Source organism: Oryctolagus cuniculus, chromosome X (genome assembly GCF_964237555.1).
Source record: "Oryctolagus cuniculus chromosome X, mOryCun1.1, whole genome shotgun sequence".
Classification (NCBI taxonomy): Eukaryota; Metazoa; Chordata; class Mammalia; order Lagomorpha; family Leporidae; genus Oryctolagus; species Oryctolagus cuniculus.
Genome location: NC_091453.1, coordinates 128,627,850 through 128,649,958, shown reverse-complemented (window position 1 = coordinate 128,649,958; position 22,109 = coordinate 128,627,850). Strand labels below are relative to the sequence as shown.

General features: G+C 45.9%; 1 protein-coding gene across 13 annotated transcripts in view; it reads right to left on the bottom strand.

The window, feature by feature from the left end:
- Positions 1–22,109, bottom strand: part of LOC127487103 (uncharacterized) — a 72,873-nt gene that overhangs the window by 49,477 nt on the left and 1,287 nt on the right. The window contains exons 2-7 of one of the 13 annotated variants that reach the window (XM_070066393.1): positions 21,908–22,029; positions 21,657–21,743; positions 21,271–21,578; positions 20,990–21,075; positions 18,464–19,961; positions 5,034–7,305 (exon numbers count right to left, since the gene is read on the bottom strand). In XM_070066393.1, coding sequence (XP_069922494.1) covers positions 21,545–21,578; positions 21,657–21,743; positions 21,908–22,029 — 243 coding nt within the window. In that variant the 3' untranslated portion in view covers positions 5,034–7,305; positions 18,464–19,961; positions 20,990–21,075; positions 21,271–21,544. Of the gene's footprint in view, positions 1–5,033; positions 7,306–18,463; positions 19,962–20,989; positions 21,579–21,656; positions 21,744–21,907; positions 22,030–22,109 lie in introns of those variants that run through there. The other 12 variants (XM_070066395.1, XM_070066397.1, XM_070066400.1 and 9 more) reach the window with 12 other exon arrangements.

The window sequence follows — 22,109 nt, the reverse complement described above, 5'->3', positions numbered from 1 at the left end:
AGGCAGGGATGCCCACTCTCACCACTGCTATTTAACATAGTTCTGGAAGTTTTAGCCAGAGCCATCAGACAAGAAAAAGAAATCAAAGGAATACAAATCAAGAAGGAAGAAGTCAAACTATCCCTCTTTGCAGATGATATGATTCTGTACTTAGAGGATCCAAAGAACTCTACTAAGAGACTATTGGAACTCATAGAGGAGTTTGGCAAAGTGGCAGGATATAAAATCAATGCACTAAAATCAACAGCCTTTGTATACACAAGCAATGCCATGACTGAGAAAGAACTGCTAAGATCAATCCCATTCACAATAGCTACAAAAACAATCAAATACCTTGGAATAAACTTGACTAAGGACGTTAAAGATCTCTACGATGAGAATTACGAAACCTTAAAGAAAGAAATAGAAGAGGATACCAAAAAATGGAAAAATCTTCCATGCTCATGGATTAGAAGAATCAACATCATCAAAATGTCCATTCTCCCAAAAGCAATTTATAGATTCAATGCAATCCCAATCAAGATACCAAAGACATTCTTCGCAGATATAGAGAAAATGATGCTGAAATTCATATGGAGGCACAAGAGACCTCGAATAGCTAAAGCAATCTTGTACAACAAAAACAAAGCCAGAGGCATCACAATACCAGATTTCAGGACATACTACAGGGCAGTTGTAATCAAACAGCATGGTACTGGTACAGAAACAGATGGATAGACCAATGGAACAGAATAGAAACACCAGAAATCAATCCAAACATCTACAGCCAACTTATATTTGATCAAGGATCTAAAACTAATTCCTGGAGCAAGGACAGTCTATTCAATAAATGGTGCTGGGAAAATTGGATTTCCACGTGCAGAAGCATGAAGCAAGACCCCTACCTTACACCTTACACAAAAATCTACTCAACGTGGATTAAAGAGCTAAATCTACATCCTGACACCATTAAGTTATTAGAGAACATTGGAGAAACCCTTCAAGATATTGGCACAGGCAAAGAATTTCTGGAAAAGACCCGGGAGGCACAGGCAGTCAAAGCCAAAATCAACTATTGGGATTGCATCAAATTGAGAAGTTTCTGTACTGCAAAAGAAACAGTCAGGAGAGTGAAGAGACAACCGACAGAATGGGAAAAAATATTTGCAAACTATGCAACAGATAAAGGGTTAATAACCAGAATCTACAAAGAGATCAAGAAACTCCACAAAAACAAAACCAACAACCCACTTAAGAGATGGGCCAAGGACTTCAATAGACATTTTTCAAAAGAGGAAATCCAAATGGCCAACAGGCACATGAAAAAATGTTCAAGGTCACTAGCAATCAGGGAAATGCAAATCAAAACCACAATGAGGTTTCACCTCACCCCGGTTAGAATGGCTCACATTCAGAAATCTACCAACAACAGATGCTGGCGAGGATGTGGGGAAAAAGGGACACTAACCCACTGTTGGTGGGAATGCAAACTGGTCAAGCCACTATGGAAATCAGTCTGGAGATTCCTCAGAAACCTGAAGATAACTCTACCGTTCAACCCAGCCATCCCACTCCTTGGAATTTACCCAAAGGAGTTTAAATTGACAAACAAAAAAGCGGTCTGCACCCTAATGTTTATTGTAGCACAATTCACAATAGCCAAGACCTGGAACCAACCTAAATGCCCATCAACGGTAGACTGGATAAAGAAATTATGGGATATGTATTCTTTAGAATACTATACCGCAGTAAGAAACAACGAAATCCAGTCATTTGCAACAAAATGGAGGAATCTGGAACACATCATGCTGAGTGAAGTAAGCCAGTCCCAAAGGGACAAATACCATATGTTCTCCCTGATCGGTGACAACTGACTGAACACCAAAAAGGAAACCTCCTGAAGTGAAATGGACACTATGAGAAATGGTGACTTGATCAGCATAGCCCTGACTGTTAATGGACAACTTAATACATTATCCCTCCTAGTATTTTTTTTGTCTGTTCTACTTAATATGACTGGTTTGATTCTGCAATTATCACACAGTTATTCTTAAGTGTTGAAAATTAACTGAAATGTGATCCCTGTTAAACATAAGAGTGGGAATAAGAGAGGGAAGAGATGTATAACTTGGGGCATGCTCGGGCTGACTTGCCCCAATTGGTAGAGTTGGAAACATACCAGGGGATTCCAGTTCAATCCCATCAAGGTGGCATGTGCCAATGCCATCTCACTATTCCAAGTGATCAATTTCAGTTCACAATTGATCATAATGAAAGGACTAAGAGTCAAAGGGAGCACATAAACAAGTCTAGTACCTGCTAACACTAACTGATAGAATAAATAAAGGGGAGAGTAATCCAACATGGGAAGTGAGATACTCAGCCGACTCATAGAATGGCGGATGTCCTAAATAGCACTCTGGCCTCAGAATCAGCCCTAAAGGCACTCGGATCTGGCTGAAAAGCCCATGAGAGTATTTCAGGCATGGAAAGCCAAGACACTCTGGCAAAAAGATCTCTGTGAGTGAGATCCCAGTGGAAAGAACAGGTCTTCAAAGAGGGAGGTGCCTTTCTCTGAAGGGAGGAGAGAACCTCCACTTTGACTATGACCGTGTCTAAACAAGATAAGAGTCGGAGAACTCAAGGGGCTTCCATAGCCTTGGAAACTCATGACTGGTGCATCGGGAGATTACTGGTGCCATAAACAGGAGTGTCAATTTGTAAAGTCAACATTACAGGAGTCACTGTGCACTTACTCCTCATGTAGGATCTCTGTCCTTAATGTGCTGTACATTGAGGCTTAATGCTATAACGAGTACTCAAACAGTATATTTCACTTTGTGTTTCTATGGGGGTGCAAACAGTTGAAATCTTTACTTAATGTACACTAAACTGATCTTCTGTAAAAAAAAAAAAAGAAATTATCAATTCCCAACTTGACTCTCACTGGGATTAAACATGACAATAGGTCTGATCTGATTTCATCATCATTTTAAAAAAAAATCATCTATTATTTAACTTTATGTCTCTGTGTGGGAGCAAACTGTTGAAATCCTTACTTAAGGTATACTAAGCTGATCTTCTGTATATTAAGTTAATCGAAAATGAATCTTGATGTGAATGGAAGGGGAGAGGGAGTGGGAAAGGGGAGGGTTGTGGGTGGGAGGGACGGTATGGGGGGAAAGCCATTGTAATCCATGAGTCGTACTTTGGAAATTTATATTCATTAAATAAAAGATAAAAAAAAATATTGTACCAAAGTTATGCAAGATGTCAACATTAGGGAAGTCGGTGTGAAGGGTGCATGGCATTTCCCTGTATATTTCTTTGCAACTTCTTCTGAATCTGTAATTATTTAAAATAATAGTTATAGGATTTATTTGTTTACTTAAAGGCAAACAGAGGGAAGGAGGTAGGGAAGGGAGGGAGGAAGGGAGGAAGAGAGAGAGAGAGAGAGAGAGAGAGAGAGAGAAAGATTGATTGATTTTCCATCTGCTGGTTCACCCCCCAAATGGCCACAATAGCTGGGGCTACACCAGGGGGAAGCCAGGAGCCAGGAACTCCATCTAGGTCTCCCATGTGGGTGGCAGGAGCCCAAACATTTGGGCCATCATTCATTGCTTTCCCACGTGCATTAGCAGGGAGATAGATCAGAGTGGAGCAGCCAGCACTTAAACCAGCACTCCAATATGGAATGCCAGCATTGCAAACAGCAGCTTCATCTGCTGCATCACAATGCTGGGCCCCCAAATAAGATATTTTGAATTAACAGTAAGAAAACAAGCAACTTAATATTTTAAATATATAAAAATAGTAACAGAAAATTCACCAAAGAAGTTATGTGGATGACCAATAAGCATAGGGGAAAATATTTAACATTATTAATAGAGAAATGCAAAGTAAAACCACAAAAAGATACCACTACACACCTCAGATTGGCTAATATTTTTAAAAAGTAACCAGCAATACCAAGTGCTGGCAAGAATGTAGACCAGGGCTGGCACTGTGGTGCAGCGGGTTAAAGCCCTGGCCTAAGCGCCAGCATCCCATGTGGGCACTGGTTCTAGTTCCGGTTGCTCCTCTTCCAATCCAGCTCTCCGCTATGGCCTGGGAAAGCAGTAGAAAATGGCCTAAGTCCTTGGGCCCTTGCACCCATGTGGGAGACCTGGAAGAAGCTCCTGGCTCCTGTCTTTGGATTGGCACAGCTCCGACCATTGTGGCCAATTGGGGAGTGAACCATCAGATGGAAGACCTCTCTCACTATCTCTACCTCTCTCTGTAATTCTTTTTTTTTAAAAAAAAGATTTTATTTTATTTATTTAAAAGTCAGAGTTACACAGAGAGAAGGAGAGACAGAGAGAGAAGTCTTCCATCCGATGGTTCACTCCCCAGATGGCCGCAATGGCCAGAGCTGCGCCGATCCAAGGCCAGGATCCAGGAGCTTCTTACGGGTCTCCCACGTGGGTTCAGGGGCCCAAGGACTTGGACCATCTTCTACTGCTTTCCCAAGCCATAGCAGAGAGCTGGATAAGAAAAGGAGCAGCCAAGACTAGAACCGGTGCCCATATAGGATGCTGGCACTTCAGGCCAGGGTGTTAGCCTGCTGTACCACAGCGCCGGCCCCGAATTTTTTCAAATACATAAAATAAAACTTTAAAAAAAAAGAATGTGGACCAACTGGAACTGTCACATCCTAGTAGTGGGAATGCAAAATGGTATAGTCACCCTTCAAATGTTCATCAAATTTTTTTAAAGAACCTATAATCCACCAATTTGGCATGCAACACAGCAATACCACACCTGCATATTTACTTAAGAGAAATAAAAACCTATATTCCCACAAAATCCTGTAAATAATTATTTATAATAATTATTATTTAAAACAGAAAATAATGGAAACAAATCAAACACACCTCAGCTGAGGAATTGATAAACAAAATATTATGCACCAGACAATGGAATACTACACAGCAACAAAAAGGAATGGACTACTGATATACACAACATGGATGATTCTCAAAGGCCTTTTGCCAAGAAAAAATGCTAGATCCAAATGACTATAAATCATATGATTCTGTTTATTTGACAATCTAGAAAGAGCAAAACTATGGGATGGAAATCAAATCACAGCCTTCCAGGGTTTGGGAATGAGGGTGGAACTAAATATAAACAGGTGGCAATGGGAATTTGGGGTGGTGATGAAACTGTTCTGTGCTGATGGATACATGGCTCTATACACCAGTCTAAAGTCATAAAATTGTATACCACAAAAGTTTGATCTATTCAATAAATAACCAAAATCAGATTATTTTGCCCACCCACCTAAATGGCATCATATCTAAATCACAGAAAGCAAATGGAACTCATACGCTGCCAGTGGTAGTGTAAATTGATACAATCCCTTTTGAAAACAATTTGGTAATTATACTAATCAGCTTTTTATTACCTCAACAAAATACCTGAGACAAGCTACTTATGAAAGATTTATTTCAGCTCACAGTTTTGGAGGTTCACAGTCTAAGATCAATCAGCCCCACTGATATACATCTGTTGATAGTGTTCTTGCTTGAAGAATCCTGAGGTGGCACAGAACATTATAGGACAAGAGAGAGCATGTGCAGATGAAGTATCACCTGGTGAGTCAGGAGGCAGAGAGAGTGGCTAGGTCCAAGTAGGTTTTTAGAACCAGTACTTTGAAGAACTACCATATGAGGGCTTGCCTTCAATGCTCTAATGACCTCCCAACTGCTAAATAACATAATTGGATTAAGTTTCTATCCTCTTAGTAACATTAACATATGATTTTGGGGTTTAAATATCTGCATTACTCCAGAAGCCAGGTCTTGTTCAAATCATAGGAGGTATATCTACTAAACTTAAACATATGTGTATCTTCTAAGTTATCAATTATACCCCTAAACATAAAAACACATACACAATAAAAATACATGATATTCACCAAAGAAAACAAATACAAGAATGTTCATAACAGCTTTATCATAGCAAAAACCCGGAGATATTCATGAATGGTAAAATGGAAAAATCATGGTATTGAAATAAAATGCAATATTTTATGTCAATGAGGAAAAAGGAAGTACTTCTCACACAACATTAATTACACAGATTAATCTCAAAAGCAACATTAACTATAAGACTCTAGACAATAATAAAAGTGCATAATATAGGATTCCATTTATGTAATCATAGATATTGTATCAAGATAGAGGTTATATTTGGAAGCAATGACTTGGAGAAGATCATAAGGAATTCCTAGCAGTATTCTACTTCTTAATTTAAGTGCTGGTTACATTGCAGTGTCAACTTTGAAAATATTCATTAACCAGTTCACTTAGCATTTGTGTAATTTTTTTCTGTCTGAAAATTATACTTCCATTAAAAATGTTTGAAAACTAGTATATTTATAACTCATTTTCTTTTCATTTTAAAATCTATATTTGACGTTTAGGTTCTCATTTTAGTAGCAGTTGTGAGAACTATACATAGAAATGTTCCTGATTAGACAGAATGCAGCCAGGCGCTTCACAATGCTCAGAAAATATTTGTATTTTACTTCCATTTTAGAGATGAGGTAAATCCAAGACAAAGATGATGACTGAATTCAACTATGATAATGTAATTCTAGGGGGCCAGCGCTGTGGTGCAGCAGGTTAAAACCCTGGCCTGAAGCACCAGAATCCCATATGGGCGACAGTTCTAGTCACAGCTGCTCTTCTTCCAATCCAGCTCTTTTCATGGCCTGGGAAAGCAGTAGAAGATGGCCCAAGTCCTTGGGCCCCTGCACCCGTGTGAGGGAACCAGAGGAAGCTCCTGGCTCCTGGTTTCAGATCGGCACAGCTCTGGCCATTGTGGCCAATTGGAGAGTGAACCAGTGGGTGGAAGACCTCTGTCTCTCTCTGTCTCTCCTTCTCTCTGTGTAACTCTGACTTTCAAATAAATAAAATAAATTTTAAAAAGATAGTGTAATTCTAGTACCTCTGGAATGAAAAGCTCAGAGAACATCAAAGACAGAAAGGTCCCTAAAGAGCATCTAGTCTAACCTCTTTGTTTTAGAAAAGGTATAACCCATCCCAGAAGGGAAAAGAACGAGTTTAGGATTACCCATCTGCTGAAAGGGATGGTACTAGAACTCCAATCTCCTGAATGTCATCCAGTGGACAATACCTCATGACTAACATTTACAGAAAACTCACCAGAACATTTTATGAAATGCAAGGGAAAGAGCATTCAATGGGTGTTGGAAGAACTAGTTCCTGTCCTGTTTCTTTCCAAGTAAGCTTGATTTCCTCTAAGTTTTAGTTTCCATACCTGTGAAACATGAAGAGATAATAATAAAACCAGTAAGAACTAGCAAGTCTTGGATCCAAGGCAGAGAGGTTTTGTAGGCCCTAAAGTCTGTAACATTTGGGGCCCTTTTAAAATATAAGAATACAAAATTACCAATATAAAATTGAGAACAAAGGTAAAAATTTATTTAAAATGAGAAAATAAATACAAAAGAATACACACTTGGCAAATATTACTAACATCTCAAACTTCATAAAAAGTAACACTGATAGTAGCACATCTTTGCTAAGGTCCTAATATACCCCTGTAATATATTACTTCATTTTTTTTGTTCATTATAGTTGTAAACTTGCAGGACTCAGCATATAGCTTGACTCACAGCTAAGAATTATTACAACAACAAATCCTGATCACAAGAGAAAAGCAGAATCTGGAGAAACTTTATGTGCAGGCTTCCTTAATGTGCTCTCCCTCCCATGAGGGTCCACACAAAGCACATTTTTACTTCAGCAATGAAAATGTAGTGACATTTGTGGGATGGTTCTACCCATGGAAGCCCAGACTTATTGCCCAGTTTATAGTAGGGGTCAGTCACATAGGCATCATGTGCCTAGCATGTATCAATTTCAGACTCTCAGAAGGAAAACAAGGTGTTCAGTATAAACCTTATCATTTGTACAATCTGGGCACACTGTTGACTAGGGACACACAGTTCCCAGATGTCAGCAGAGGGCCAAGCTCTTAAGCATGTTTTTCTAAGGTCAGCACTCTCAAGCATATTCCATTAACTCCTTTCTGCACAGTTTCTAGTCCTACTCCAGGTCTATATTCCACAACCTCAGAACTCTGAAAAATACCATTTCACACAACCTACAACCAAATGTGCAAAAAACGCATGTTGAGTTTACAGAGGCATACACTATGCGCTAAGTGAATTCCTGACAGGAGAGAACTTTCACTGTTCAGTGAAGAGACTTTTATACTTACAATATTATACATCTGATTGCCATCAGAAGATTTTTCCACAGACTAGCTTCCAGCTCCACACATTATGAACCTTGACTCTCTTCCACTGTCAACATAACTGGCACCAACCTCTATAAGCCACAGTGACAACACAATGTACCCCTAGTCCCACACTTCTTGTCCTGTCACTAGATAAACTGGCATATAGGCAGAAGCTATTCTCACATAAGACAGTTAGCAACAACTTGAAAACATAAGAAATAAGTTTTGAACCCCTGAGATGTAACTCTCTTAACCAAACTAAACATATCCCAACTTAGTTCTCTTAGTTGGATTCTCAATATGCCTATGGCCATTGTACTGTTACACAAAACAAGGGGAAGAGTGGAGAAAGCAGAGTAGAAAGAGAGGTGTCCTGAACCAAATGCATTTAAAATATCTTCTGCAGACATCATAAACCACACATCTGTAGGACCATAATGCTAGGCCTCCTCCAGGCCTGTGCAAGTTAGAGAAATCTGTAGCTTACTCCTGAACTTCATTTGCCTCCCTGTACATCTATGTCTAGTCCAGAAACTTATAGAAACTAAACACGAGAAAAGGCTAGGTATACAGATAATGAGGCAGAAAGGAGTAGAGTACATAACCATAAGCAATGAGAAAGGAATCAGGATAAAGTCCAGATAACCACAATACAGAATTGACCTAGGATTGAGTGAGCAGTATGTGACCCAGAGTAAGAAAGACAGCCTGAATGGTCATTCTTCATAAGCTGGAATACAATGTAAGGACCCAAACTACAGTAGAGCTGTTTTCATTCTTTTCATAGCCACAGTGGGAGTTACAGCATGATGTTCCATGGACATTTGGTGCACAGGAGGAACTAGTTTTAAAGTTGGGCTCCTTGGACCACACACAAAGAGGAGCTTTGCTTGGCACGTACAGAACTGTAAACTGTAAAGCTTGATGGTAATGTTAGCTTTGCTTTCTCACCGAAGAGACAACACAGGAGCCAGGTCCAACTATGTCTCTGCACACAGCTGGAGTGCTCAGAAACATCTGCTCTCATTGATTCTTTCCTCATCACATAATCAGTAAAAAGCAGTGGTCTTAACAGTCATTTTATAAACAGGAAATACTCTGATAGTTTTGCTCTGAAGGGGGAAAGAAGTAGATATGAGCAAACATCAAAATATCTAAATCAGAGGAAAAGAGTATTTGCTATGGTTGCAGATGATACTTGTATCCCAATCATCTCACCACCAACCCCTGTTGCAACCGTTATAGGAAGATGAATATGGAAGGAATTGGCAGCAAACTACAATTATCAGGGATGAGTAGTTAAGGATGGTGCCTTTGAACAGTTTTTCAGCACAGGAGGCCTGCAATCTCCTGGCCAATTCGGCTTCTACTCTCACAATTGAATAAATTGAGTTGACCATTTCAGGTGTCATCATAGAATCTATTTTGTGAAATGTGCACTCTTTTGATTAAAGTGCACCAGTCCTTCCTACACTCTGAAGGGCGATGTTGACCTGTTCATGGGCAAGCAACAATTTAAAGGTCTCTGGATCACACTGGAGCTGGAAGATTTGAAGTAGTCACTGTGGTGGAGTTCTTCGCTTAACAGATGGGAAATGAGATATATAGCAAAGTGAATTGAGCAAGAATATACCCAGGGCCCAGGACCAGTCCATATTTCAAAAGAGCATTAACTCAAGGCAACAGCTTGAGATTCTTTACACGAGGCTCAGAATGCACATGCTTGTCTTCAACTTGCTTGGTGGACACACAGACTCTGGGTGGGCCAACCCTAAGTTTAAATTATAATTCACTCTCCAGAGCTTAGCTAAACCCCTGGACCTCTGTGCTCTGGTTTCTTCATTGGTCAAGTGGACATAACAGCACCTATCTCACTGAGTCAGAGACCACAAGATGAGATTTGGAAAGCACTATCCACTCCCCCTTCCTTTGCCTGAGCTGTATCTTAAAGATTTATTTATTTATTTGAAAGTCAGAGTTAGAGAGAGGAAGAGACAGATCTTCCATCGGCTTGTCCATTCCCAAAATGGCTGCAGCTGGGCTAATCTGAAGCCAAAAGCTACTTCTGGGTCTCCTGCATGTGTGTAGGAGCCCAGTACTTCAGCCATTTTCCACTCTTTCCCAGGAGCATTAGCAGGGAGCTGCATCGGAACTGGAGCAGTAGGGCTGGTGCTGTGGTGTAGCAGGTAAAAGCCACTGCCTGCAGTGCCAGCATCCCACATGGGCACCAGCTCAAGTCCTGGCTGCTGCACTTCCTATCCAGCTCTCTGGTATGGCCTGGGAAAGTAGCAGAAGATGGCCCAAGTGCTTGGGCCTCTGCACCCGTGTGCAAGACCTGGAAGAAGCTCCTGGCTTTGGATCAGTCCAGCTCTGGCTGCTGCCACCATTTGGAGAGTGAACCTGCAGATGGAAGACTTCTCTCTCTCTCTCTCTCTCTGCCTCTCTGTAACTCTTTCAGATAAATAAATCTTTAAAAAATCAAATGTAATTTGCTAAAAAAAAAAAAAAGTGGAGCAGCCTGGAGTTGAACCGGGGCACATGTGGGATGCTGACACTGAAGGTGCAGGCATAACCCTCCATGCCACAGTGCCAGCCCCAACTCAAGCTATTCTTATTGCTACTTATCTCTTGTCTTCTAAGCCAACAGATGACTTCTTGGGGTTGCACTGACTTATTTGGGTTGGACTCCTGTATCACTACCTACAAAATCAAGTCCATTTTTTTAGCACACAGCTCAGTCTCCTTCTGAGCCTTCCTAGTCTCCCAATGAGATAGATCCCCACCTCTCCTAAACCCTTGTAGCACTTCCCAGATAATTCTGTGGATGGCATCTGGTCCTGCCCCAAACCAAAGTTACTAATATGTATTCCCTCTCAAATCAGCATGTAACTAACTCCAGGGCAGGGGCTGTATCATTCATTTGACAAGTCTCGCATGGTACAGTATGTTTTATGGTGCACATTTCATAAACGTTGAATGACTCAAATTTAACAATTTACTGCTATCAGTCAACATCTCCTCTGACAAAGGCACTCTGGGGACAGTATGAGAGTGAACCACGTAAGGTCCTTTACCTCAGAAAGACTCCAGTCTATCCAGGGCAACAAGGTACACAAATGTCATAAACAAAGCAGAAACACTCAAGATAATCTTGCACAGGAGTACTAGATAGCTGATGAGTGTGTACTACAGCAGCTTCAAACTACTACTTGGGACCCATCCATCCCATACTGGAGTGCTGATTCTAGTTTCAGCAACTCTGATTCTGATCCAGGTCCCTATTAATGTGCTTGGGAAGCAACAGATGATGGCTCAAGAACTTGAGTTCCTGATTCGCATATGGGAGACCTAGAACAAGCGTCTGGCTTCTGGATCCAACTTGGCTCAGCCCCCACTATTGTAGCTGTTTTGGGAGCAAACCAACAGATGCAAGTGCACACTCTGTGTTGTCTGTCATTGTTTAAATAAATAAATATTTTCTTTTTGTTTAAAGAGTACTAGACAGGTTTCAGAAAGCTGTAATGTTCAAAGAGCAGTCCTTGAAGCCCGGGTTAGACTGTTGAGGAATGCTTCATGAGGATGCAGGAACTGAAAAGGTGAATCCACAATGAGGCAGCAACGTGGAGAGTACAGGAGTTGAGTGCCAGGAACCAGGAAACAGTCCAGGCTGTTGGAGTGGAGGAGATGACTATACCAAAGAGGGAGGGAAAAGCTGCTTTGATTCAGGCCATGTTATAAGTACAACTTTAAGAAACTTCCAGAATAGTGGCTGAAATTGGACCCATTTAGTACTAACAGTTATCGCATGAGTTGAGGATGGTTTTTATTGTCTCTATTTGACAGATGAGCAAACTGAGGCCAGAGAGGCAGTTAGGGCAACACTTGGGCAAAGTCGTGCTGTTGGAAATGTGGTTATGCTACTGGGATAGCAGGGATCACAGTGCAGAAGACACATTAAAGATCTGGCTGTGTCATGTGACCAAAGGCCCCAGCTTTTAAAGGGATTAGGAAATAGCAGAACAGGATATTCTTGCAGGACTTCTTTTCCTTAAAGACCTGATCTGCACTCCCTCTATCAGTAGTCTTCAAAAGGGTCATGGTTGGCCGGCGCCGCGACTCACTAGGCTAATCCTCCTCCTTGCGGCGCCGGCACACCAGGTTCTAGTCCCGATCGGGGCACCGGATTCTGTCCCGGTTGCCCCTCTTCCAGGCCAGCTCTCTGCTGTGGCCAGGGAGTGCAGCGGAGGATGGCCCAAGTGCTTGGGCCCTGCACCCCATGGGAGACCAGGAGAAGCACCTGGCTCCTGCCATCGGATCAGCGTGGTGCGCTGGCCGCAGCGGCCATTGGAGGGTGAACCAACGGCAAAGCAAGACCTTTCTCTCTCTCTCTCTCTCACTGTCCACTCTGCCTGTCAAAAAAAAAAAAAGGGTCATGGTACATGTGTATTATGAAAAAAAACTATGTAATTTCAATTTTTTAACTCATAAGTAATTTTTAATTCCATGAAAATTTTGAAGTACCCTCATATTTCTCACTGCTGAGTTTGTACCAGGGGTAGTTTGTGGGGAGCTGGGTGGTGACCAAGCAGATTCTTGGGATTTTTAACAGACTGTACAGGGAAGGCTGATCAACAAGCCCTCCAGAGGTAACTGTGGTGAACTGCGTATTTGGGGGCAAGTACTGAGTATATGCTTTTGGGCCTCCCCCTATGCTGGGGTCCACAAACCCAGCCTCATCATCCCGAGACAGCAGTTGTTTCCTTCCCCGAGATCCCTTGTGCTATGGCTTTTTAATTTTTTTTAAAAAAAGATTTATTTATCAGAATGTTGGAGTTACAGAGAGATGGAGACATCCTACATCCTCTGATTTATTCCCCAAATGCCCACAACAGTGAGGGTTGAGCCAGGTGAAGCCAACAGCCAGGGACTTCCTTCAGGTCTCCCACCTGGGTGGCAGGGGCCCAAGTACTTGAGCCATCTTCCGCTGCTTTCTCAGGACATTAGCAGGGAGCTGGATCAGAAGTGGAGCAGCTGGGACATGAACTGGCGCCCATACGGAATGCCGGCACTGCAGACAGCAGCTTTATCTGCTACACCACAATGCCAGCTCCACTATGCTTAAGGCCCCTCCCTCCCATAGTTTCTGTCTGTGGCCTGGGAGCAGGTTACTTCTTTTCTTCACTTTTCTAAACCTAATGCCTGACAGAGCGGAGGTGCTTAAATACCAGAAAGTGAAAGGATGCATTAATCAAAGAATGACTGTTGTTAATGATCCAGTGATATTGATGTATTGGTTACCAGACTGTCAGCTTCTACATGTGGGCAAAGTTCTGCATACATCCTTGGTCTTCCCACAGATGATGTGCATGTCACTTCTGCTTCCATGGAGACAGAGTTCACCCTTATGAACAGGGGTCTATGGCAATGCCAGACTGAGCATTCTGCTATTCTATTATATTCCACATAAGCCAAATGACACTAAATCCAAACACACTGGCCACACTTGCTAAAGTGGACCCCCATTTAGCCATGACATTACTAAACTGAAAACACTTGGCTAGGAAAGCCCTATAATCTTTTAAAGTAGTAGCTGGTCTACTCAGTACTTAAAGGAGAAGTCTCAGCAAAAAGTGCAGAAGACAGAATGCTTTATCAACACTGAACTCAGGTATTCACCTCAGCATTAGAGACAAAGTATGGAGGCTTCATTCCAGATGCTATGTAATTGCAGTGATGAAGAAAGTACACTGACACCTACCCACCATTCTAGCCTTTCACTTAGCACACAGGCCAGAACAGTTGCAACTTGCTTCTGCCAGACTTTCCTTTGTGAAGAGTACATTAGCTTACATAATTAGATCTCTTCTAGGATTTAGATTATTTTTACAAGCAAAGTGCTACTCTCCCCAAACTGCAAGGAAAATTCAACAGTTTTCAACTCAAAGTGTGCTCTTTACAAAATACTTTACATGGCGCCAACACTGTGGGGTAGCAGCTAAAAGCCACTGGCTGTAATGCCAGCATCCTATATGGGCACTGGCTTGAGTCCCAGCTGCTCCATATCTGATCCAGCTCCCTGTTAAAGTGCCTGGGAAAAGCAGTGGAAGATGGCCCAAGACTGTAGGCCCCTGCCTCCCATGTGGCAGACCTGGATGAAACTCCTGGCTCCTGGCTTCAGCCTGTCCCAGTGCTAGACATTGTGGCCATCTGGGAATGAACCAGTAGATGGAAGAGCTCTTTCTCTGTAACTGCGATTTTAAAGAAAAAAAAATATTGTGCAGATACTTCATATACTCAAAATTGGGAAATAAACTGTACTTGATATCTCCTTCATATCCCAGAAGGCCAGTTTCCTCGACTGTATAATTTAGGATTTTTTCCCTTAATAAACACATTCATTCTACACATTTTTCCAATGGATGCTAAAAGCTGAATATCTGTAAGTGAAGGACTCAAAATCAAAGGATATGATAGGTAAAATGTGCTCTAATCAGACCCTTGGGTGTCAACATACTGTCGAAGACCAGTTACCTTTGCACTTCCTGGGATCTGCTTAGAAGTGCAGGCTCTCAAATCCACTTCAGCAGTTGGTTTTGTGTTTTTTTTTTTTTTTTTTTTTTTTTTGACAGGCAGAGTGGACAGTAAGAGAGAGAGACAGAGAGAAAGGTCTTCCTTTGCTGTTGGTTCACCCTCCAATGGCCGCCGTAGCCGGCACGCTGCGGCCGGCGTACTGCGCTGATCCGATGGCAGAAGCCAGGTACTTATCCTGGTCTCCCATGGGGAGACCATGGGGCAACCGGGACAGAATCCGGCGCCCCAACCAGGACTAGAACCCGGTGTGCCGGCGCCACAAGGCGGAGGATTAGCCTAGTGAGCCGCGGCACCGGCCCACTTCAGCACTTCTGATTCAGAAGCTGCATTCGACGTGATCATTGAAAGATCTGAATGTGCACTGATTTTTGAGAATCATGGACACTGGCCACCAGTTTTCGAACTGTAATCTGTGGCAGTACATTATGAGTTCTGTGAGGAATGGTCCAACAAGGAGCTGGAAACAGGAGGGGGATGGGATCAGGTTTTGCTTCAGCTGAGCAGCAGCCTTCCTCTGATCTGTGTGGCAGGCTGAACTTCCCAGCCAAAGACGCTGCATGGGCTCAAAGGTTTGACAACCATGTTCTAAGAATAATTACCTTATTTTCTAAGTAACACAACTGAGATTTTCTAAAAAGCACACAGGACTTAGCCAAGATCACATCACAGTCCCTTGGACATTGGTGGAAATGCCTGAAATTTCCAAACTTAGGATACAAGAAAAACCTTTAGTCAAAATTACTGGAATAATCTGAAACCTACAAAGTAGAAGCAAAGATTGAGAACCTGAGTTCCAGCAGGAGAGAATACAAAGTGCAAGGGTGTGTGCTGGCAACAGACCTATAAGGTGAATGGCATTTGTATCACTTGGTTTATAAGATATGAAGACACAGAGAAATGAGGAACTACCAAAGCCACACGGGAAGAGGAAGAACTGACACTTAAACAGGCTCCACTAGAATCCAAAGCTAAGACCCTCATGGCAATAGCCACCCAGCCATCCGCTCTCCATGTTGGTCCAGTGTATGAACCACACAGATGTACCGAATACAAAGATTAGGCTCCCATGTCAAAGCAAAGTGCATTGTTACATTATTTTTTTCTTTTTTCTTTTTTTGACAGGCAGAGTTAGACAGCAAGAGAGAGAGAGACAGGGAGAAAGGTCTTCCTTTTCCGTTGGTTCACTCCCCAAATGGCCGCAAAGGCCGGTGCACTGCAGCCAGCGCACTGTGCTGATCCAAAGCCAGGAGCCTGGTGCTTCCTCCTGGTCTCCCATGCGGGTGCAGGGCCCAAGCACTTGGGCCATCCTCCACTGCCTTCTCCAGCCACAGCAGGGAGCTGGACTGCAAGAGGAGCAACTGGGACAGAATCTGGCGCCCCAGCTGGGTATACAACCCGGGGTGCAGGCGCTGCAGGTGGAGGATTAGCCAAATGAGCTGCAGCATTGGCCACGTTGTTACATTTTCATGGTAACACACATAAAGAATCTGTATTTGTTTTAATATCCATCATCATATGTCTAATATCCTGTGAAATAATGCCCTGGAAAAGTCAGAAATACAGAGAAGGCAGGAATGTTTAGAGAAAAAAAGGGAAAAAAATATTTAACAATGTGTTGACTATTAGTTTTAGTATCTTATTTAACACAGTCCTCAAGCACTGCATGAGATTTTCTGCCATGGAAACTGCTCCCTGATCATGCCTCTGCTTGTCAGCAACATACCTTGCTTCTGAACAGTGGTCTTTCTACTTTTTGCACGTTGAACTCTTCAATTAGCCGAACATTAAGCCTCTGATCATAAATCAGAAATGTTATCACAAAAATTAGGAAAGAAAAAAAGGAAAGAAGGAAGGAAGAGGGAGGAGGGAGTATGATTGTATTCTTATAATTGTATCCATGAACTACTTGAAACCTGTTCTCTTGGTATTAATAAAAAATTAATTTAAAAAGATGAAAAGAAAATAAAGTTGAAGGAGTTGGCAACCATATAGCACAATGAAGAATTGCTTGGCATCAGAACAAATCCTTTATAAAAAAGTGGGGGCTCTTTGCTAAAGCTTTCTTCAAACATCATTTGTGAACATTCCAGTTCAATGCAACAAGTTGCCAAAGCTGAGCTCTCTCATCATCTTGTCTTCAATACCCACTCTCCAGCAAAGACAGCAGTGGACAAGAAGCCTACACTGAAAACTGTACCTGTCCCTGGACACTGCCATAGCTCAAACATGCAGGAGAGCACATGGGCCAACCACACCACACTTTCTTTCTCTGAGTCATCATCAGCCACTGTTGTCCAGCATCCCAGATGAGGATGTCACATAGGGCAAAAGTTGACATTCAGGTGGGGGCCTGGAGGGATCTGGTCCCAACACCCTTCTCCCCTGCCCTCTCCACAATAATCCTCAGACCTTAGAGACCTAATACCATCTTTCCCAACACCACTGTTCAGTCAGGAACAAGAATCGGAAACCTCACTGCAAGCCAGAACGAGTGACCTCCGGGTGAGTCTCAAGGCAAAGAGCCATAGTTCAGTGGGACAAGTGTTACTTGGTGGAGGCTGCTCCTCAGCCACACACACCTGCATCTTCTCATCTGGTGCCCCCAAGGCACGCACACTCCCGACTCGAGACAGGCACACAAGGGTTTGTCAAGCCACTGGCCAGACACATGGGCCATCAGTGAGGTTTTTCTTAGGAAGAGGACCCACAGCCTACCTTTCCAAATGCTCACCGTGAACCCGGGGGAGGTGCGGCCCAGACTCCTGTGGAGTCAGACCCCACTCAGTTTCCTGGCCTCCTCTCCCGAGATCTCGTATCACAAAGGGCTCTGCTCTGGCCAGGAACTTTCTCTCAGATCTCAGGATCATTCTAACCCTTCCAGGCTGCCCACCCCCACTGCCCCCCCCCCATTTCCCACCAAGCACAAGCCCTTTGACTACAACACATCTGGAAGGCCCCTCCTATGTGAAGCCCTCCACAACCCCACACCCAGCTAGCAGACTCCTCTTCACACTGACACCTCCTCCTGCTCCATGGTCCAAAGGCCTGCCCAGAAGGTGGCCCCCAGCAGCCCCCCGAATACCAGAGCAGGGAGCGTGCGCCTCTGAGGGGCTCTTGCGGGAGTGGTGTCTGCCAACTTCCATCCGCTTTGCTTTGTGCCACCTTAGTACTCAGATCTGCCCTCTCCCATCAGGCGCTGCCCACACTACTGCTGACAGATCACGAGCTGCCCTGTGAGCAAGCGCCCTGGAAGCACATCCCTTCACAACCCAGGCAGCCAGCTGCAGGGCTGAACAGTTCTGCCTCTGCGAGGGCAGCCGCTGGGTCCTTCCCCGTGCTGCTCAGCACACGTCTCCCCGGGGCCTCCGTTCTGGACGTTACTTCATCTAGTCAGCCAGCGTGGGCTACGTGGCCTACCATGTGCCAGGCACTAGGAAGACCTGCGGCTCTGTGCCCCAGGCGGGCCCCTCTAGTGGGCAATCCTTGCTCCACATCTCCCTGCTGGGTCAGAGGAGAATGCCAGGGCAGGTCCAACCTGCTTCCCAACCCTGCTTCCTTCCTGCCCCTCTTGTGATAGTACCAGTAAGCCTTGGGGTCCGCTCATGTCCTCTCCCAGTCGGCCTCCTGAAGGGCCCCGTCTGGGACAGCTGGCTGCAGAGTGGTCCAGGAAAGCAGGTGGAAAGATGGGCGTTGGTACAGGATCCTCCGACTGCACCTGCTCATCTGGTAATGAGGAGCCCACCCAGGGGAAAGGGGGTGTATACACAGCCCCAGGCACAAGGCGGCAGCCAGGCCTTCAGTGCTGGAACAATTTGCTGGCATGGCCAGTTTGTGAAGGGGAAGATCCTGCTGACAGAGGGAAGGGTCACCCCAGAAAAGCTACGAGAACAGCACGCACCTGCAGCAGCCGGCAGTGTCATGGTGTCTCTGCAGGGTGAGACTCGGAGCTACCTGATGAGGGGCTGCAGTCTAAGATGACATGAAGTACAGGAGGCTACCCACTGGGCAACAGATCTTAGCGGGCCGCAGGGCCCCCAGGAGAGGGTCCAAACCTAATGCTAGGAGGGGGCACTCTCCATGTAGGCACGGGACCTGGAAGCCTGGAAACGGCCGTGGTCCCTGCTGAGTGATCCTGAAAGGCCTCCGTGGCCATGGCAGATGGTAACAGAAGGGCTTCAAAGCCTGAGAGAAGTGGGCCTGTGGGGGACTGGACAGGGAAGTGCAGGCAAAACCACCCCTGGAGAATTCTGTTCCGGAGAGCTCCAAGGCCATCATCACGCATGGACTGGAGAGAGGGCACTGGCACCATCGGGCAGCTCGGGGCCTGGGGGAGGAGGGGCTCCTCTGCCCATCGGGGCTGACCTCAGGAGAGCCTGTCACAGGATTTGGTCACTGAGAACACGGCCTGTGAAAGGGCCACTGCTGCTCCTGCCTGCCCTCTTGTCCCTCCTCCTCCTGCTCTTTCCTATCTCTTCCGCAAGCCAGGTCCAATCACAGGAGAGCCTTTCACAGAGCGAGGCTCACCGAGAACAGGGCCTGATGGGTTGTCCCCTCCACCTCCCCGGCAGCAGGAGCGGCAGCAGAGCTCAGGGGTTAGCACTAAGCAGGACCAAGCGGTCAGAAGCAGGGGGCTAGGACGATCACATGGCCGAGAATGCCGAGTGATGGGGGCAGGGCCTTCAGTGAATGTGTAGTCCACACAGATACAGCTCAAAACGGACAAAGAGAGCGAGGGTGAATGCGCAGCAGGCTAAGGGCAGGCACCACAACCAACAAGTCAGGATCCACGGCCCAGTGTCTGTCACCGTGCCAGTTGCTAGAGCTAGAGCACGGTGACCAGAGTGGTGGCTGGGACCCCAGGGGGAAGGATGCCACAGCGCCTCAGCAAGCAGGAGATGGAAGGATCCCCCAGCCTTTCACACAGGGACCTACGGCCACGTCCTGGGTGACTAACCACTGGGGAAACGAGAATACCCAGACAGTCCGAGGGCTGCTGGACGGTGCCTGGCTTGCAGTGATACCAGAGGCCAATCAACTCCACGGGCAGGGTGCCTTCAGGAAGACGTCCCACGCTCACGCTGCAGGACAAAAAATACCCCTGGGTTCAAAGTATGAGGATTTGTGTGTGGGGCTCAAGTGGGGAGAGGCTGGAACCCACCAGGCTCCACAGTGAGCTGCAGAGCCAGGAGATAGTGGATTAATTTTCCGAGGAAACTTTCGGGATACTTACGGTATACCCAAAGGACTGATACTTACCATCACTGTAACACAGCACGAGCTTGAAAGGACAGACAGAAAGGTATGGGCAAAGAACTGGGGAACGCACACCAAACGACAAGCACGCAGGCCTCTGGGAAGTGGCCTTCGGGCAGTTCTCTGTGCCTGATCCCCATACACTTTTCCATCCTTTGCACGGTTGCCACAGTGCACGTGTGGGCATCAGCGGTCAGCCAGATGGGCCTTCTCACAGAGCACGGGACCAGGACAACTCAGGCCTCGTAACCACGGGCACAGGCTGGCAACCTGTCCTCTAGCCCCTGCGCTCAATCAGGTGAACAGAAAAAGCCGTACCACATGCTCATGTGGCTGCGGCCCAGGGCTCGGAACCCTCCCTCCAGCTTTACAGGGCCTGGCACGTGGGTCACAAAGGCTGAAGTATCTGGAGACGGGAGGAAGGAAGAAAATGCAAGCCGACCAAAGAGCTCGGAGCCACGGAAACGTGGACCGGAACGTGTTCTGGCCCCAGCCTGAAAGCGGCACTGAGCTACTGGCCCACAAGGTGAATGCAAGTGGGAGCAGGGCAGGCACCAGAAGCTCACAGGAACTCAGAAGGTTCGGGCCCCGCCCCTCGCAGTCTGTGTGCCAGCCACCACACCTACCCCATGGAACCCAAGTGGCCCACCCGGGTCTACAGTTAATGGGGGGCAGCTGAGACAGAAGTGGAAGTCACTGCAATTCTCAGGGTGGTGCCACATGCCGTGGGCCACGTCGAGAGCGCTGCACCACACCCGAGCTGCCCAGGAGAGAGAGGGAAGGAAGGGGTCTGGGCAACTGGCTGGACTCCCGATCTGGGGACAAAAGGGGAGTCGCAGGGCAGAAGACCAACCTGCTGTCTTCACACAGCTGCACGGGCGTCCCAGCTTCCTGTGTGTCACAAGACTGTATGAGTCCAGGCACCGAATGAAAGCTAAACTGTGAACGAATGAAGGGAGAGTCAGGAAGGGCCCCCTAGCTAAAGGGCAGAGTGCTGGACACGTGACGCCCAAGCAAGGCTCCTTCCAGCTGCAAGGAGTCTGCGGCCACCAGCCGGCCAGGGGGAGGGGATGGGTTTCACAGCCTGCAGAGGGAGCAACAGTGGGCCATTCCAGGACCTTCAGGGTTACTTACAATTCAGAGCACCTGGGTCCACACTGCGTCCAGAGCAGCCCTGCAAAGAGAGGATGAAACGAGTGCCCCGGGGAGGGGGGAAGGGGAAGGAGAGGGGAGGGGGAAAGAAGGGCTGGAGAGAAGGAGGGATCTGAAAGGCAAATAACCAAGGCTGTGGACGTGCATGGCCGGCAGTCGGGGTTGGAGACCTCTCAGGACCCTTGCAGCCCTGAGGCTTACCTTCCAGGAAGATGGTACCCTCTGGCCCTCCCCTCCCCTGCAGCATTCTTGTTGCTCAAGCTTCCCTCCAGAAGAGTAGGTGCCTCCCCCTAGAAAAGAAGAGAGAGTGCAGTGTTTTGTCAATTCCCCATCTACCAAGCAGCTACCATGGTCCCAGGCACACTTACGGAAAAGAGTCAGGACCGGCTTTGCCTGTGAAGAACAGTGGCAGGAACAGGCCCTTCAGAGCAATTACAGGCCTGGCTTCCAAGAGCCTAAAGGAGGGAGGGAGGCAGGGAGGAACAAGAGTCAAAACGCTAGCAGAACTCAGAGGGAAAAGCACCTGATGCTTGGGGGAGAACCAAGGTGACTTTACAGTTGTGTCTGGAAGCAGAACTGGGATTGCCAGCACAAGAGGCGGCAGAATCCCAGGCCGTACCAAGCAAGGAGTCCTGGTGGAGCCAGCTGGGCCAGGACCAGCAGCCACACAGCATGGCGTGAGCCCAAGTGGTAGGCCCTAAGGGTGCAAAGGCCTGGGGCCGACGTCCTGGGGTGCCTGGACTGAAACAGCAGAAGGAACAGGAGAAGGCTTGGCCGAGTTTCAGTAGGGGACTGATGGGGACAGGTTTGTGACTCAGAAG